This window comes from Oncorhynchus gorbuscha, linkage group LG07 (genome assembly GCF_021184085.1).
Source record: "Oncorhynchus gorbuscha isolate QuinsamMale2020 ecotype Even-year linkage group LG07, OgorEven_v1.0, whole genome shotgun sequence".
Classification (NCBI taxonomy): Eukaryota; Metazoa; Chordata; class Actinopteri; order Salmoniformes; family Salmonidae; genus Oncorhynchus; species Oncorhynchus gorbuscha.
Window position 1 is genome coordinate 45,615,142 of NC_060179.1, and position 16,164 is coordinate 45,631,305.

The 16,164-nt window shown below is 41.4% G+C and overlaps 1 protein-coding gene across 2 annotated transcripts in view; it reads right to left on the minus strand.

Moving 5' to 3' along the window:
- LOC124039919 (liprin-alpha-3-like) overlaps window positions 1-16,164 on the minus strand; it is a 58,589-nt gene that overhangs the window by 35,919 nt on the left and 6,506 nt on the right. For both annotated transcript variants that reach the window (XM_046356475.1, XM_046356474.1), the window contains 13 exons: window positions 15,601-15,702; window positions 14,948-15,112; window positions 14,713-14,787; window positions 14,537-14,596; window positions 14,237-14,362; window positions 11,178-11,270; window positions 8,662-8,714; window positions 8,248-8,341; window positions 7,810-7,944; window positions 7,497-7,580; window positions 2,033-2,164; window positions 1,837-1,899; window positions 1,248-1,327 (listed from right to left, as the gene is read on the minus strand). In XM_046356475.1, coding sequence (XP_046212431.1) covers window positions 1,248-1,327; window positions 1,837-1,899; window positions 2,033-2,164; window positions 7,497-7,580; window positions 7,810-7,944; window positions 8,248-8,341; window positions 8,662-8,714; window positions 11,178-11,270; window positions 14,237-14,362; window positions 14,537-14,596; window positions 14,713-14,787; window positions 14,948-15,112; window positions 15,601-15,702 — 1,262 coding nt within the window. The remainder of the gene's footprint in view (window positions 1-1,247; window positions 1,328-1,836; window positions 1,900-2,032; window positions 2,165-7,496; window positions 7,581-7,809; window positions 7,945-8,247; window positions 8,342-8,661; window positions 8,715-11,177; window positions 11,271-14,236; window positions 14,363-14,536; window positions 14,597-14,712; window positions 14,788-14,947; window positions 15,113-15,600; window positions 15,703-16,164) is intronic.

Sequence of the window (16,164 nt, forward strand, 5' to 3'; positions counted from 1 at the left end):
CTAGCTAACGTTAGCTGACTGGCTCGTTAGCTAACGATACGTGACGTGTGTACTACACCCGTTGAATATCGCGGGTGTCAGTAAACGTCTGCAAAAAAGAGTAATGAAAATGTTGCCAGTAGAGCTGGTTAGCCTTTTTTCATGTTATCCATAGGCAAACAAATCATCGGCCAGAACGTCAAGTGTGCGCTCCGAGAGCGAAAGGAGATGGGTGGGGCTAAAGCTTAAGAGGGTGTGAACGATGCTGAATGGGTGTAGACAAAGAAGAGCTCTTTACTAGATACCAAAACATTTAAATGCAATTTTCTCAAAAGTGAGTTTACAAGTTGATCAACTTTCAAAGAAGAGTTGTCAAAAAAGAGTCAAATGCAGTGTATGATATGCCATTTTGTAGCTCTGAGTCTCTACTCTTATCCTATGTAAAAAACAACATTTCCCGTTTTGCTACATAAGACCAAATCCAAGTTGTAGAAACATCTCAAGGATGATCAATGGAAACAGGATGCACCTGAGCTCAATTTTGAGTCTCATAGCAAAGAGTCCCGAATACTTACGTAAATAAGGTGTTTCTGTTTTTTTTAAATTACACATTTCTAAAAAACAGTTTTTTGCTTTGTCATTATGGTTTGTTGTTGGCTTGTATGTAAACCACGCCCCTCAGCAAACCTTTCTCCTGCGATGTTGGTTACAAGGTTTAAGTTATTTAAATTCGGTAAGAGAATAAGATTTTACCATTGATGTATTCAAATTAGTATTTTTGTGATGTCACAAAAAGCCCTTAATAATCTTGCCTCCATCCAGCCTCCTGAATCCAAGTGTTTGACATGGGGGAGGGGACCAGTAACTTTATGATACAATTTTATCAATGTAGAAGCAACAGTCATTTTTCATACTTTGGTAGTCCTACTTTGATATGGTTTCATCCAATTATCATCCAATTTCATGAAAAACATGATTTTGACTGTTCAGGACCTTATCAGTGACTTGTCATCAACCATTATTTTTGTTGGTTTTGAGGGTATTAAGGGAAAAAACATATTGATAATATCTCTGCTCTAAACTATTTGCTTTGGTCGTCAAAATGATAAACAAATTTAGAAAGTCTATCATTTAGGAGTGGTAACGTGTTCATAACATGATCCTCTGACAAGGGGTGGATTACTTTTCTCTCGAGAGAACAAATGTGTTTATTTTATGCTTTTATCAAATGTATTTATAAATACCCTTGCAGCTCAATTGTGGCTAACCTGGAATGAGAAGAGCCAGGCCTCCCCCTCAGTTGATCCACCTCCAGCTGAATCCTCTCCAGCTCGGCTATGAGCTGGTCCTGGGAGAGAGAGATGGGAGCACAGTACAGGATAACATTATATTCCAGTAAAGAAAAGTGCCTACTTGTTTACATGCATCTATTTCCATACTAAAATAACAAAACAAAGACCACATATAAGAACAACTAAAGAACAGACAGAACTGACAAAACTACAAGATCACAGAAGTCTTTGTCTGTTGGCAAAACCAACATATTGTTATCAGTGCAGAGCAGTGTGACTGGTCTCCAGTTCTCGCCGCGAAACAGACAAAACCTTGCGATGATAGACTCAATTGCATATTGAGACTGGGGAGGGTAAACTATCCACACTAGTATCCCAAAAAGGGTTTGCAAAAGTCAGTGTATAGCCCTAAAAACAACCGATGAGTAAGACCCGAGTCCAAAGTTCTAAATCAGTATAAAGTACTGCTGATGTCCTCATTCCATGTATCGACAGATGTAAAGTACAACAACAATGTACACATTGAAATCTGATCAACTGGATACAATAAGGGGAAGATATGTACCTTGTTCGCTAAAAGATCATCTTGGATTTTCTTCATGTTTGCTAACTCCTCTGACAGTGCATTCTAGAAGAGTAGAGGAGTGATTATGTCACGTTTACTCATGTTTGCCATTGATTGTGTTGATAAAAAAATACTTAGGATTATTGATGGCAATATTAGCTTAATTTAGCATATAGTTAACAATGCTTTATAGTACCTTCTCCTCTAGGAAAGCCATTCTCTCTTTGAGGTGAAGCTGCAGTCGCTCGTTGGACTCAGACAGTAGCTTGTTCACCGTATCCGAGAGGCGTTTGTTGTGTTCGTCATTCATTTTCTCTCTCTGCCTTGCCTGAAACAGATGACATTACGTAGTGAGGGTCAAGGTAGAGAAGAGAAAAAGCTGAAGAAACCGTGAGCTTTTGGGTAAGAGGTCATACAGTTCATAAAATTGATTGGCCAAAATGGAGGGTAAGGAACACATTGTAACACATGACCACTTTAGCAGGTAAGGTATAGCAGGTATAATGCTTTGTAACTTGTTATAAGCATGTATGAGACTTTATAATATACCACTGTAAACCCCAAGGCATTTTTTTAATCAAATAATTATAGTAAGTTGAACTCAAAGTTAGTTATGATAACAAATTAACTATTTTTCCCAGCTTGTTCTACTGCAGGTGAATTTTCTAAAATGGTTTTTAATACCTGTGTTTTGCATGTACATTGAGTGATTGATTAATCTTATGCTACACAGAAAATAAATAACATACATTTAGTTAGAATGTTTGCCCCCTTCACTGAAATGTATGTTCCAGTTTAAAAGGCTTATGCAATCTCCTCTCACTGTTCCTAACCCTGGCAGTCATTATGAATGCAGGTTGCTGCTGAATTAAAATATCAACTGTCAACTGATATCTTAACTCTGGCTGAATTCCAATAGGAATTGCACATCACTTTGCAGGCCATCATAATGTGGCCTGCAGGTAGTGTTGTCGTGATGGGAAACTAATGCTTTCGGAAGGCTTCGGGGCTTTCACCAAATTGTGCCAAAAAACGGTTCATTAGTCAGAGCTTCATTATCTGTTCACAATGCACATAAGTGACATCTGCTGGTTAGCAATAAAAAGCAGCGTGTGATTTTCAGAAAATACGTTTTTCTCTCCACTGTTTTCATTTAAGCGTCTTGATGCAATGGTAAGTCGCTGGCTATAATAGCTTATAATCAATTGGAATGGTTCCTTGTTTTTCCTTCAAGTTTACTATCTTTCAAAAACTGTATCTATGGCACTATTTAGGATTCTTAACACAGATGCACACGATACTAAATAGAAAAACAAATATTTTAACTACAGTGCAGAAATGGTGGTTTCACCTAAATCATATCAAATGTTATTGGTCACATGCACGTGTCTAGTAGATGTTATTGCCGGTGTAGCGAAATGCTTGTGCAGCAAAATTCAACTTGATTCGACCTCATACCCCTCACATCCCTGAATGTTCCATAGTTCACTACTCTACCTGCTAAGCAACCGGTCCGGTGACTACACTGAAGAAAAATATAAATGCAACAATTTAGAAGATTTTACTGTGTTACTGTTCATATAAGGAAATCAGTCAATTGAAATAAAGGCCCTAACCTATGGATTTCACATGACTGGGAATAGAGATATATATCTGTTGGTCACGATACACTACATGGCCAAAAGTATGTGGTCACCTGCTCGTTGAACATCTCATTCCAAAATCATGGGCATTAATATGGAGTTGGTCCCCACCATTTGCTGCTACACCAGCCTACACTCTTCTGTGAAGAGGACTTGCTTCCATTCAGTCACGAGAATTAGTTAGAACCGGGTACTGATGGGCAATTAGGCCTGACTTGTAGTTGGTGTTCCAATGCATCCCAAACGTGTTCAATTGGGTTGAGGTCAGGGCTCTTTGCAGGCCAGTCAAGTTCTTCCACACCGATCTCAACAAACCATGTCTCTATGGACCTCGCTTTGTGCACGGGGACATTGTCATGCCGAAACAGGAAAGGACATTCCTCAAACTGTTAGCATAAAGTGGAAGCACAGAATCATCTACAATATCATTGTATGCTGTAGCGTTAAGATTTCCCTTCACTGGAACTAAGAGGCTTAGCCCGAACCATGAAAAACAGCCTGTACAGTTGCCACTATGCATTCGGGTAGGTAGCATTCTCCTGGTATCCGCCAAATCCAGATTTGTCCGTTGGACTGCAAGATGGTGAAGCGTGATTCATCACTCCAGAGAACTAATTTCCACTGCTCCAGAGGCCAATGGTGGCGAGCTTAACACCACTCCAGCCGACTCTTGGTATTGCACATGGTGATCTTATTTATGCTTGTGGGCTGCTCGGCCATTAGAAACCCATTTCATGAAGCTCCCGATGAACAGTTATGTTGTCATTGCTTCCAGAGGCAGTTTGGAACTCAGTAGTGAGTGTTGCAACTGAAGACAGATGATTTTTACGCGCTTTAAGCGCTTCAGGTCCCGTTCTCTGAGCTTATCAAATCAAATGTTATTTGTTACATGCGCCGAATACAACAGGTGTTGTGAAAAGCTTACTTACAAGCCCTTAACCAACAATGCAGTTAAGGAAAAAAGTTAAGTATTTACTCAAATAAACTGTTGTAAAAAATACAAAAACACAATTAGAAAAAGAAAAAATAACAAATAATTAAGGAGCAACAATAAAATAACAGTAGCGAGGTTATAAACAGGGGGTACCGGTACAGAGTCAATGTGCGCGGGCGATGGTTAGTCGAGGTAATTGGGGTAATATGTACAGTACCAGTCAAATGTTTGGACACACCTACTCATTCCAGGTTTTTTCTTTATTTTTACTATATTCTACATTGTAGAATAATAGTGAAGACATCAAAACTATAAAATAACATATGGAATCATGTAGTAACCAAAATAGTGTTAAACAAATCAAAATATATTTTAGATTCTTCAATGTAGCCACCCTTTTCCTTGATGACAGCTTTGCACACTTTTGGCATTCTCTCAACGAGCTTCCCCTGGAATGCTTTTCCAACAGTCTTGAAGGAGTTCCCACATATGCTGAGCACTTGTTGGCTGCTTTTCCTTCACTCTGCGGTCCAACTCATCCCAATCAATCTCAATTGGGTTGAGATTGGGTGATTATGGAGGCCAGGTCATCTGATGCAGCACTCCATCACTCTCCTTCTTGGTCAAATAGCCCCTACACAGTCTGGAGGTGTGTTGGGTCATTATCCTGTTGAAAAACAAATGAAAGTCCCATGAAGAGAAAACCAGATGGGATGACATATCGCTGCAAAATGCTGTGGTATTCTGGTATGCTGTGGCTTAACCATGCTGGTTAAGTGTGCCTTGAATTCGAAATAAATCACAGACAGTGTCACCAGCAAAGGACCCCCACAACATCACACCTCCTCCTCCATGCTTCACCGTGGGAACCACATGGGTGGAGATCATCCATTCACCTACTCTGCATCTCACAGACACAGCAGTTAGAACTCAAAATAAAAAATTTGGACTCATCAGACCAAAGGACAGCTTTACGGCCCAATGTCCATTGCTTGTGTTTCTTGGCCCAAGAAAGTCTCTTCTTATTATTTGCTGTTTTTTTGCAGCAGCAACTCGACCACGAAGGCCTGATTCACGCAGTCTCCTCTCAACAGCTGATTTTGATATGTCTCTGTGAAGCATTTATTTGGGCTGCAATCTGAGGCTGGTAACTCTAATGAGTTTATCCTCTGCAGCAGAGGTAACTCTGGGTCTTCCTTTCCTGTTGACGGTCCTCATGAGAGCTAGTTTCATCATAGCGCTTGATGGCTTTTGCGACTGCACTTGAAGAAACTGTCAAAGTTCATGAAATGTTCCGCATTGACTGACCGTCATGTCTTAAAGGAGCGATGGACTGTCGTTTCTCGTTGCTTATTTGAGCTGTTCTTGCCATAATATGGAATTGGTCCTTTAGCAAATAGGGCTATCTTCTGTATGCCACCCTACTTTGTTACAACACAACTGATTCGCTCAAACGCATTAATAAGAAGGAAAGAAATTCGCAAATGAACTTTTAACAAGGCACACCTGTTAATTGAAATGAATTCCAGGTGACTACCTCATGACGCTGTCTGAGAGAATGCCAAGAGTGTACAAAGTTGTCATCAAGGCAGAGGGTGTCTACCTTGAAGAATGTCAAACACTAAACATATTTTGATTTGGTAAATACTTTCTTGGTTACTACATGATTCCATATGTGTTATTTCATAGTTTTGATGACTTCAGGTATTCTACAATGTAGAAAATAGTACAAATTAAGAAAAGTCCTGGAATGAGTAAGTGTGTACAAACTTTTGACTGGGACTGTACATGTATGTAGAGGGGCGGCAGGTAGCCAAGTGGTTAGAGCATTGGGCCAGTAACCGACAGGTTGCTAGTTCTAAATCCCCTAGCTGACAAGGTAAGAATCTGTCATACTGCCTCTGAACAAGGCAGTTAACCCACTGTTCCTAGGCCATCATTGTAAATAAGAATTTGTTCTTAAATGCCTTGCCAAGTTAAATAATAAACAAACAAAAAATATAAGTAAAGTGACTATGCATGTACAATAAACAGAGAGTAGCAGCAGTGTAAAAAATGCCTTCAGCTCAGTGCGGATGTTGCCTGTAATCCATGGCTTCTGGTTGGGGTATGTACGTACGGTCACTGTGGGGATGACGTCATCGACGCACTTATTGATGAAGCCAGTGACTGATGTGGTGTACTCCTCAATGTCATTGGAAGAATCCCGGAACATATTCCAGTCTGTATTAGCAAAACAGCCACTGGTACTTCCTGCTTTAGGTTTTGCTTGTTAGCAGGAATAAGGAGGATAGAGTTATGGTCAGATTTGCCAAATGGAGGGCGAGGAAGAGCTTTGTACGCGTCGCTGGTTGCACGTTTAACATGCTGGTAGAAATGAGGTAAAACGGATTTGTTTCCCTGCATTAAAGTCCCTGGCCACTAGGAGCACCGCCTCTGGATGAGCATTTTCTTGTTTCCTTTTGGCCTTATAGAGTTCTTTGAGTGCCGTCTTAGTGCCAGTATCAGTTTGTGGTGGTAGATAGACAGCTGCAAAAAAATACAGATGAAAACTCTTGGGATACTCTACCTTAGGTGAGCAAAACTGTGAGACTTCATTAACTGACTTGCCTAGTGAAATAATGGTTAAATGAAATAAAAAATGTCTGTCACTAACAATAAGTGGTAATTCTGCAATACACTCGAAAGGGCAAGCTGATACCGTCCAACTCATATCTGGATCCCCCTATAACATGTGTCAAACTCATTCCACGGAGAGTCAAGTGTCTGCGGGTTTTCCTACCTCCCTTGTACTTGGTCGATGAATTAAGGTCACTGATTAGTAAGAAACCTACCTCAGCTGGTTGTCTAGGTCTTACCTGAAAGGGAAAACCTAAAATCAGCAGACACTAGGCTCTCCATGGAATGAGTTTGACACCCCTGCCCTACAGGGTCACATCGACTCTATCGATTTGAGTAATGACTCCAAAATCACTTTAAGTAACTGTACTCAAATATATTTAGTGCAACAGGTTTCCTAAACATTTTTGAATAATGACAGCGCACTGGGGTTTACAGTGTACAAACAAATAGTCCATTATTACCCTCTGCAACTCCTGATTCTTCTCTTCAAGTTGTGCCTCGGTCTGTCGTAGTCGCTCCTCAAAGTTTCCATGGCGTTCCTCTGCCTAAATAGAAAAGATAGAGTCTGTATATGAGATCAAATATAAACTCAGACTAACACACGGACAGATAGTTGGTTTGCCAATAGGAGGAGAACTCAGGTCTTACAGACGGACGGACGGTAGAAAGTGGAAAGAGACAGACAGACACAACCAAGCAGTTTCACAGACAGTCAGAAATATCCACATGAGTAAACAGAGCAAACAGAATGAACGTAGACATCCAGTACAGTACCTTGTCGAGGGCAGCCACTCTCTGGGCGAGCTGGGCCTCAATCTCGGGCAGTGTTTCGGCCCGCTGCAGGGTCTGCTGGAGCTTCTGCTTGGCGTCCTCCAGACGCTCCTGGAACTGCCTGTTCTTCTCCTCACTCTGACAGCACACAGGACGAGAAAGAGGGAAGAAAGCAGATGAAGTCAGTGATATTTTTATACAATCCAGGTCTGAGCCCGAGGGCTGGTTTTCTGGACTCAGATTAAGCCTAGTCTTGGACTAACACACTTTTAATGGATATACTCCATTGAGAATGACTTCAATCTCGGTACAGGAAATTGGCCGTAAGAATCTGGCCCTAAGTATTAAAAGACAATGCTACTCTGGATATAACCTACTCATTTTTACAGGGTTATTGTACATCTATGTAAGCCACCCTTGTAATCGTGTGTTAACCATTACCTGTCTGTGCAGTGACTCCTTGCTGGCCAGCTCATTCTCCAGCTTATCTTTGATGTCATGTAGAGAGGTTGCTTCCCTCTGAGCACTAAGGTACCTGCAAACAACATGGACACATTGTGATGTGATGGTAACAAAGGTGGATAACACCAACGGTGAACGTTGGTCGGACCGATGACCGACAGTGAGTAATGTCAATATTAACGCTAACAAAGCTTATTTGGCACAATAGGAGTGTAAACATTTTCTAAACAAAGTTTATGTGCATTTATGTGCATTTATGCTCCACTATATCCATACAACAGCTTTTCAGATAATGAGGGAAAAACCTGGTAGTTTGGCACCATTGTACTCGATGTAAAAAATGGGAAAATAATAATCACACAAGTCAGTATCATTCTGTAAATAAAGGGTTACCTGCGTTCTAATGTAGTGATCCTCGCCTCCATATCCTCCCTCTGGCACAGAGCCTGAACGATGCAGAAATGTAGTAAAGCATGGTTAATCATCCAAATAAACACATTACACATTGTGAATATCACAAACTGTATAAAATGGTAACCTAAACATTTGACAGAGAAATGTGCACATTTACAGTGGGGCAAAAAAAAGGTATTTTGTCAGCCACCAATTGTGCAAGTTCTCCTACTCAATAAGATGAGAGAGGCCTGTAATTTCCATCATAGGTACACTTCAACTATGACAGACAAAATGAGAGAAAAAAATCCAGAAAATCACATTGTAGGACGTTTAATGAATTTATTTGCAAATTATGGTGGAAAATAAGTATTTGGTCAATAACAAAAGTTTATCTCAATACTTTGTTATATACCCTTTGTTGGCAATGACAGAGGTCAAACGTTTTCTGTAAGTCTTCACAAGGTTTTCACACACTGTTGCTGGTATTTTGGCCCATTCCCCCATGCAGATCTCCTCTAGAGCAGTGATATGTTGGGGCTGTTGCTGGGCAACACGGACTTTCAACTCCCTCCAAATATTTTCTATGGGGTTGAGATCTGGAGACTGGCTAGGCCACTCCAGGACCTTGAAATGCTTCTTACGAAGCCACTCCTTTGTTGCCCGAGCGGTGTGTTTGGGATCATTGTCATGCTGAAAGATCCAGCCACGTTTCATCTTCAATGCCCTTGCTGATGGAAGGAGGTTTTCACTCAAAATCTCACAATACATGGCCCCATTCATTCTTTCCTTTACACGGATCAGTTATCCTGGTCTCTTTGCAGAAAAACAGCCGCAAAGCATAATGTTTCCACCCCCATGCATCACAGTAGGTATGGTGTTCTTTGGATGCAACTCAGCATTCTTTGTCCTCCAAACACGACGAGTTGAGTTTTTACCAAAAAGTTATATGTTGGTTTCATCTGACCATATGACATTCTCCCAATCTTCTTCTGGGTCATCCAAATGCTCTCTAGCAAAATTCTGACGGGCCTGGACATGTACTGGCTTAAGCAGGGGGACACGACTGGCACTGCAGGATTTGAGTCCCTGGCGGCGTAGTGTGTTACTGATGGTAGGCTTTGTTACTTTGATCCCAGCTCTCTGCAGGTCATTCACTATGTCCCTCCGTGTGGTTCTAGGATTTTTGCTCACCGTTCTTGTGATCAATTTGACAACACGGGGGGAGATCTTGCATGGAGCCCCAGATCGAGGGAGATTATCAGTGGTTGTCATGTATTGTCATATATTGTCATGTCTTGTCCCTGTGCTTTCTCTTCTATTCGTTTCCCCCTGCTGGTCTTATTAGGTTTCTTTCCCTCTCTCTATCCCTCTCTCTCTATCGTTGCGTTCCTGCTCCCAGCTGTTCCTCATTCTCCTAACGACCTCGTTTACTCTTTCACACCTGTCCCCTATTTTGCCCTCTGATTAAGTCTCTATTTCTCTCTCTGTTTCTGCTTCTGTCCTTGTCGGATTCTTGTTTGCCGTTTGCTGTACCCTTGTTCCGTTCTGTTGTATTCTGCCTCGTCTTCAGATACTGCGTGTGAGCAGGTGCCTCTATCCTCTACGGCCCGTGCCTACCCGAAGGGACCTGCAGTCTGTTGCCGCAAGCCCTGCAACTCTCCCCAACTAAGAGGATTTATGTTTTTCCCTGTTTGGACATTTCCTGTTAAGGATTGAGGATTATGTTTTCTCTGTTTGGACTTTAATAAACTCAGTTTCTGTTAAGTCGCTTTTGGGTCCTCACTCACCTGCATAACAGTGGTCTTGTACAGTGGGGCAAAAAAGTATTTAGTCAGCCACCAATTGTGCAAGTTCTCCCACTTAAAAAGATGAGAGAGGCCTCTAATTTTCATCATAGGTACACTTCAACTATGAGAAACAAAATCCAGAAAATCACATTGTAGGATTTTTAATGAATTTATTTGCAAATTATGGTGGAAAATAAGTATTTGGTCACCTACAAACAAGCAAGATTTCTGGCTCTCACAGACCTGTAACTTCTTCTTTAAGAGGCTCCTCTGTCCTCCACTCGTTACCTGTATTAATGGCACCTGTTTGAACTTGTTATCAGTATAAAAGACACCTGTCCACAACCTCCAACAGTCACACTCCAAACTCCACTATGGCCAAGACCAAAGAGCTGTCAAAGGACACCAGAAACAAAATTGTAGACCTGCACCAGGCTGGGAAGAATGAATCTGCAATAGGTAAGCAGCTTGATTTGAAGAAATCAACTGTGGGAGCAATTATTAGGAAATGGAATAGAAAGTACTGTATGTAGAAATTATAATTGACCTATATAATTTTGAAATAGCGGTCCTTTTTCTGTCACGCAAATTGATTTTGACAAACATATAGGTAAAAAAAATTGCTTCAGCCCTCCGTTGTTCGTAATACCGATGTGGCCCTCGAGCAAAAAAGGTTTCCCACCCCTCACCAAAGGCTTTGGCCAGGAACAGATTGGCCTGACTGACCTCCTTCACGTCCCTCTGGAGCTTCTGATTGGCCTCCTCCGACTTTGTCACCTCCCTCCTGGCGGCTGCAAGCTGTTCCTCTATTTCCCCAACCTGAAATGACAAGAGGAAGTGCAATAAGATGATAAGGGGCAATAAAGGACTATAACAGGATAGAGGGCCTTTATGTGTGAAGCCGTGAAGCACTGGTTTGGGTAGATGCAGGTTTATGGCAAATATATAGAAAAGAGTGTCATGTTCAATGATCAGGCTGTGTGGGTTTTGTCAAACAGATGAAATGTTATGACTGTCCAGAAGAGGGAAGAATTTTAAGAATCTTCATACACCCCCCCAAACTAATCTCTTTTTCTTTATATTTCTTCTCTTTTCTCTCTCTTTCACTCTTGTTCTCTTTCACACTCTCACGCAATAGTGTTGAATGGTTCATAACAGTATAGGTTGCATTAAGCCCATATTATTTAACGGGTGGGTCAAATCCTGAATGCTGATTGGTTAAAAACGCATTCCAGCTGGTGTCTATTCCACAAGTTACCACCAGCTAAATGACGTTAAAATGCATATTTACTCTGTTAATTCTGACTGCGCAATCCACTGTCTCATCAGCCCAGGCAGGGAAGTTATACACTTGATCTCCACTATAGAAAGCTACTAGACATTATCGCACATTTCCTTTAGACTAACATTTTGTTTTCAACAGCAGAGATTTGTATAAACCTTACGACATTTGGAACATTGTTTCAATATTAAAATATTCAGCTATCCCATAGTAATGAACGTGTAGGGATCGGAAGTCAGGAGGAGAGAGGCAGGCAGCGTTTCTCAGACAGTCGAAATCATATGTATGAATAATGTCAATTGAAAAATTGAAAAAGGGTCAAACTAAAAGACATGCAGCTAGCTTGTAGTCTTTCCAGCTTTAGTTTGAAGTTATTGTGATAGCTGTGTTGATGGCTAGCTCCTCTGAATAACAGTGTCCTGACGAGAGAGCACATTTTCTATGCCGGGTGAAATCACACCTCATTAGCTCAATGTTATGGATGTATCCAAATAAATGACACCAGAAAACAGCTTCAACAAATGCAGCTACTGTTGTTATTCTGTCTGCACTGTTTGACGTGACTGTAAGTTAGCCGTAGTTGACTAGCTAGCAAGCAAGTCATAATGTTGCCAGTCAGTGTGGTAATGGAACATTTAGGATGAACGACTGGGTCACGTCCATAGATACAGAACAAAAAGACTGAACGACTGGGTCACATCCATAGATACAGAACAAAAAGACTGAACGACTGGGTCACATCCATAGATACAGAACAAAAAGACTGAACGACTGGGTCACATCCATAGATACAGAACAAAAAGACTGAACGACTGGGTCACATCCATAGATACAGAACAAAAAGACTGAACGACTGGGTCACATCCATAGATACAGAACAAAAAGACTGAACGACTGGGTCACGTCCATAGATACAGAACAACAAGACTGAACGACTGGGTCACGTCCATAGATACAGAACAACAAGACTGAACGACTGGGTCACGTCTCTGGCAACCGAACCAATAAAACGAACGACCAGCTGGCTTGGGTAGGAACCCTAGATTTGTTTCGGGACTATATCTTGTGGAAGGATGAAATAGTATGAATACATTCATCAAAATAACGTTTTTAATGAAAATATGTCAATTATTATTTGAATATGTTGGTAACCCGTTGTATAAAAGTGATAATGCCCTCGAAGGGCATTATATATCAGCCAAACACCGGCTTCTTGGGCATTATTTCTTAAATAAACTACACTGGAAAACTTTTAATGTAAATTTACAGTAACATTCGGGCAGCAATTGGCCAGTAAGTCACTTTAATGTATTTTACAGTACAGCTACTGTAATCCATTTTACGGTACCACAAATATGACTGTAATCGAATTTACAGTACCAAGTACATTTACATTTACATTTAAGTCATTTAGCAGACGCTCTTATCCAGAGCAGAATATTACTGTAATTACCCAGTGACATATGGCTATTATAGCAGACCACACCGGGTTCCACTCCTGTCAGCTAAAAACAGAAAGAAGTGGCTCCAGTGGGCACGAGATCACCAACACTGGATAATTGAGGAGTGGAAAAACATTGCCAGGTCTGACAAATCCAGGTTCCTGTTTTGTCATGCTGATGGCAGAGTCAGGATTTGGGGTAAGCAGCTTGAGTCCATGGCCCATTCCGGCCTGGTGTCAACGGTACAGGCTAGTAGCGGAAATAGTGTGGGGAATGTTCTCCTGAAACATGTTAGGTCCCTTAATACCAATTCAGCAACGTTTCCATGCACCAAATAATTCAGGCTGTTCTGGAGGCAAAGGGGTGTCCGACTCAGTACCAGATGGGTTTACTTTCCAGCACACTAACTGATATTTGGTGTTTTATATCACTTGCACTCTGATCTGTTCCCTACATACATTTAATTGTTAGGGAACCACTACCACATATTAGCTATATTTGTACAGCATTCTCACTAACAGGTGCAACAAATATAACCTCTTACAAGACACCCCTCAGAATATATTAATGAGACACGAGTGTTCAAATGGTTTTTGTCGCTCAAAAAAATAAAGTATGGTACTGTGTTCTGAATTACAGAAATTTACTAGCAGTGATATTCAGGACAAGGTTTGTAGAAATCCTTAAAATACAGTATATTACTGTTTTCTGTTGGGGTACAGCACTCTCACGGATACAACAAATATAGCCTCTTACAAGGCACGTCTTAAAATACATTAATGAGGCAGAAACTCTTTCACCGCCCACAACATTTTTCCCACAATGCACCATAATTAATTCTGTAAAAGACATTTACAGTATTTTACTGTGCATTCTACAGTGTTTTACAGTTGAAATGACAGAAAAGTCTTACAGAGTGCTGTAAAACACATTTACAGTATTTTACTGTGCATTTTAAACATGTTTACTGTTGAAATGACAGAAACATCTTACAGTGTAGGCATTGCATACATGCACCAAAACATGTAGAGTAGGCTACATTCTCTCCTTCTCTAACCCACCTGTCGACACATCAGGGCCAGTCTCTCTTTCAGCTGGTAGAGCTCAGCTCTTAGGCGCTCTATCTCCGTTTCTCTCTGTCTGCCGATCTCCCCGTCCAATCCAGAAGACGGTCCATTGGGTAGGCGCTGATGTCACGGGCAACGATGGTTTTCGAGGAAGGAGAGGGACGGGAAATGAGATCAATTAGACCCATGTTGAATATCAAAGAGACACATCATAATACCCATATACTATGCACTGTTATTAACTTTTGGACGCTAACAAACTTAAATACTGGAACCAACGTGCATAAATCTTACATCTTTCCCGCCGTCCATCCCCTTTTGCAGTCTTTTAATTTGGTCTCTTAAAGAGATTACCTGTAAGAGAGGTAAAATGACAAAAAAATTGTGAATGCATTTGTATCTTTCTTATTGTCAAGAAATTGACATATAACATGCTCCAATAAAACATCTGTATCCCGTATGGCTTTTACCTCTTGTGCTGTTGCTTGTAGTTGATCCTCCAAAAGAGTCACTCTCTCAAGGGCCACCCGGAGTCGCTCTCGAACCTTAGGGCCAAAAATGAGAAATTAAAGAGAAACGCTGAGAAATGTGTCTGTCTGGATCCCTTCATCAAAACAATAAAGTGACTGTTGAGAGAAAGCTACAGTAGCTGCTTATGAGTGGGATGGAGACCCAAAATGGGAGCCGGGTGGCCTGGTCTCCCACCTTCTCATCCAAAGCCTTGTGGTGTTCAAACAGGGACTTGAGGGCCTTGAGGACCTCCACTTCACTGGAGACCCCTGCTGGGGACTGGGCCTGTCTCTTCACCACCGTCATCCTCAGACTGCGCTCGTGGCGGGACACAAGACACTCCAGGTGCTCTAGTAACAACTATATATGGGAAGGGAGAGGGAAATATGGAAAGAGACAGAGAAGGGGGAGAGTAGGAGAAAGAGACAGCCAGAAAGAGGCATATAAAGAGATTGAGGTAGAGGGAGAGAGAGGCAGAAGAGTTAGACGCACAGAAGGAGATGGAGAGAGGCAAAGGAAAGGAGAGACAGGCAGAGTAGAAGGTGGAGAGGAAGGAAAAAGGAGGACAGAAGGTAAGAGAGGCACAGGAGGGGAGAGAGGGGGAGAGAGAGAGACAAGATGGCAGAATGACAGAGTAGACAGGAGTGGAAGATCATAAGATAGGAGAAAGAGAAGGGGGAGAAAAAGGAGAGGGCAGAGGGACGGTAGGAGAAAATGTGAAAGTGTGTACTAGGGAGGAGAAGAGGGAGTAATAGAATTAATCAATACCACAACTACAATGGGTGAGAAAGAACAAACACAACTGCTGGGAAAGTGCTAAGGAGTAAAATGTCTGATAAACATCTTACACGTGTGTTGTTTCTCTCTGCCTTGAGCTCAGAAATCTCCTCTTCCCTCTCCAGTAGCTGCTCCCGGCAAACATTCAGCTCCTTAGTCAGGACAGCAAACTCCTGCAGAACCCCCAAGCAACATAACATAACATTCGTGAACAATATGGACGACTTGTAACATGCTCACATATACTCAATCAATGTCGACGCAATATTACAGGAAATATACTGTAATCAGCTAGGTGTGCAACCAACTCTGAAAACACACACGCATGTACAGTACACACATACACATCCTTATGATCCGTACCCTTCCAAAAAAAGTGAAAATTATCCCTATTATTTGGAAGAAAAAGGAAACCCCCAAATGAAGCTTGGTTTTGGCAGCACCATCTTTATAATGTTCATTTTGGAGGCACAAGCTTAGAACCTTCGTTTTTTCACTTGCCTGCCTTCAGACTGGAGGACTACAATGACAATGTATATGCTGCAATGTAAGCCATAACAATTGTCAACATGGCCTAAGACACACAGAAACATACAGCATGAAATGCAATGGGACAGCGATGGGAGTCAGAGACA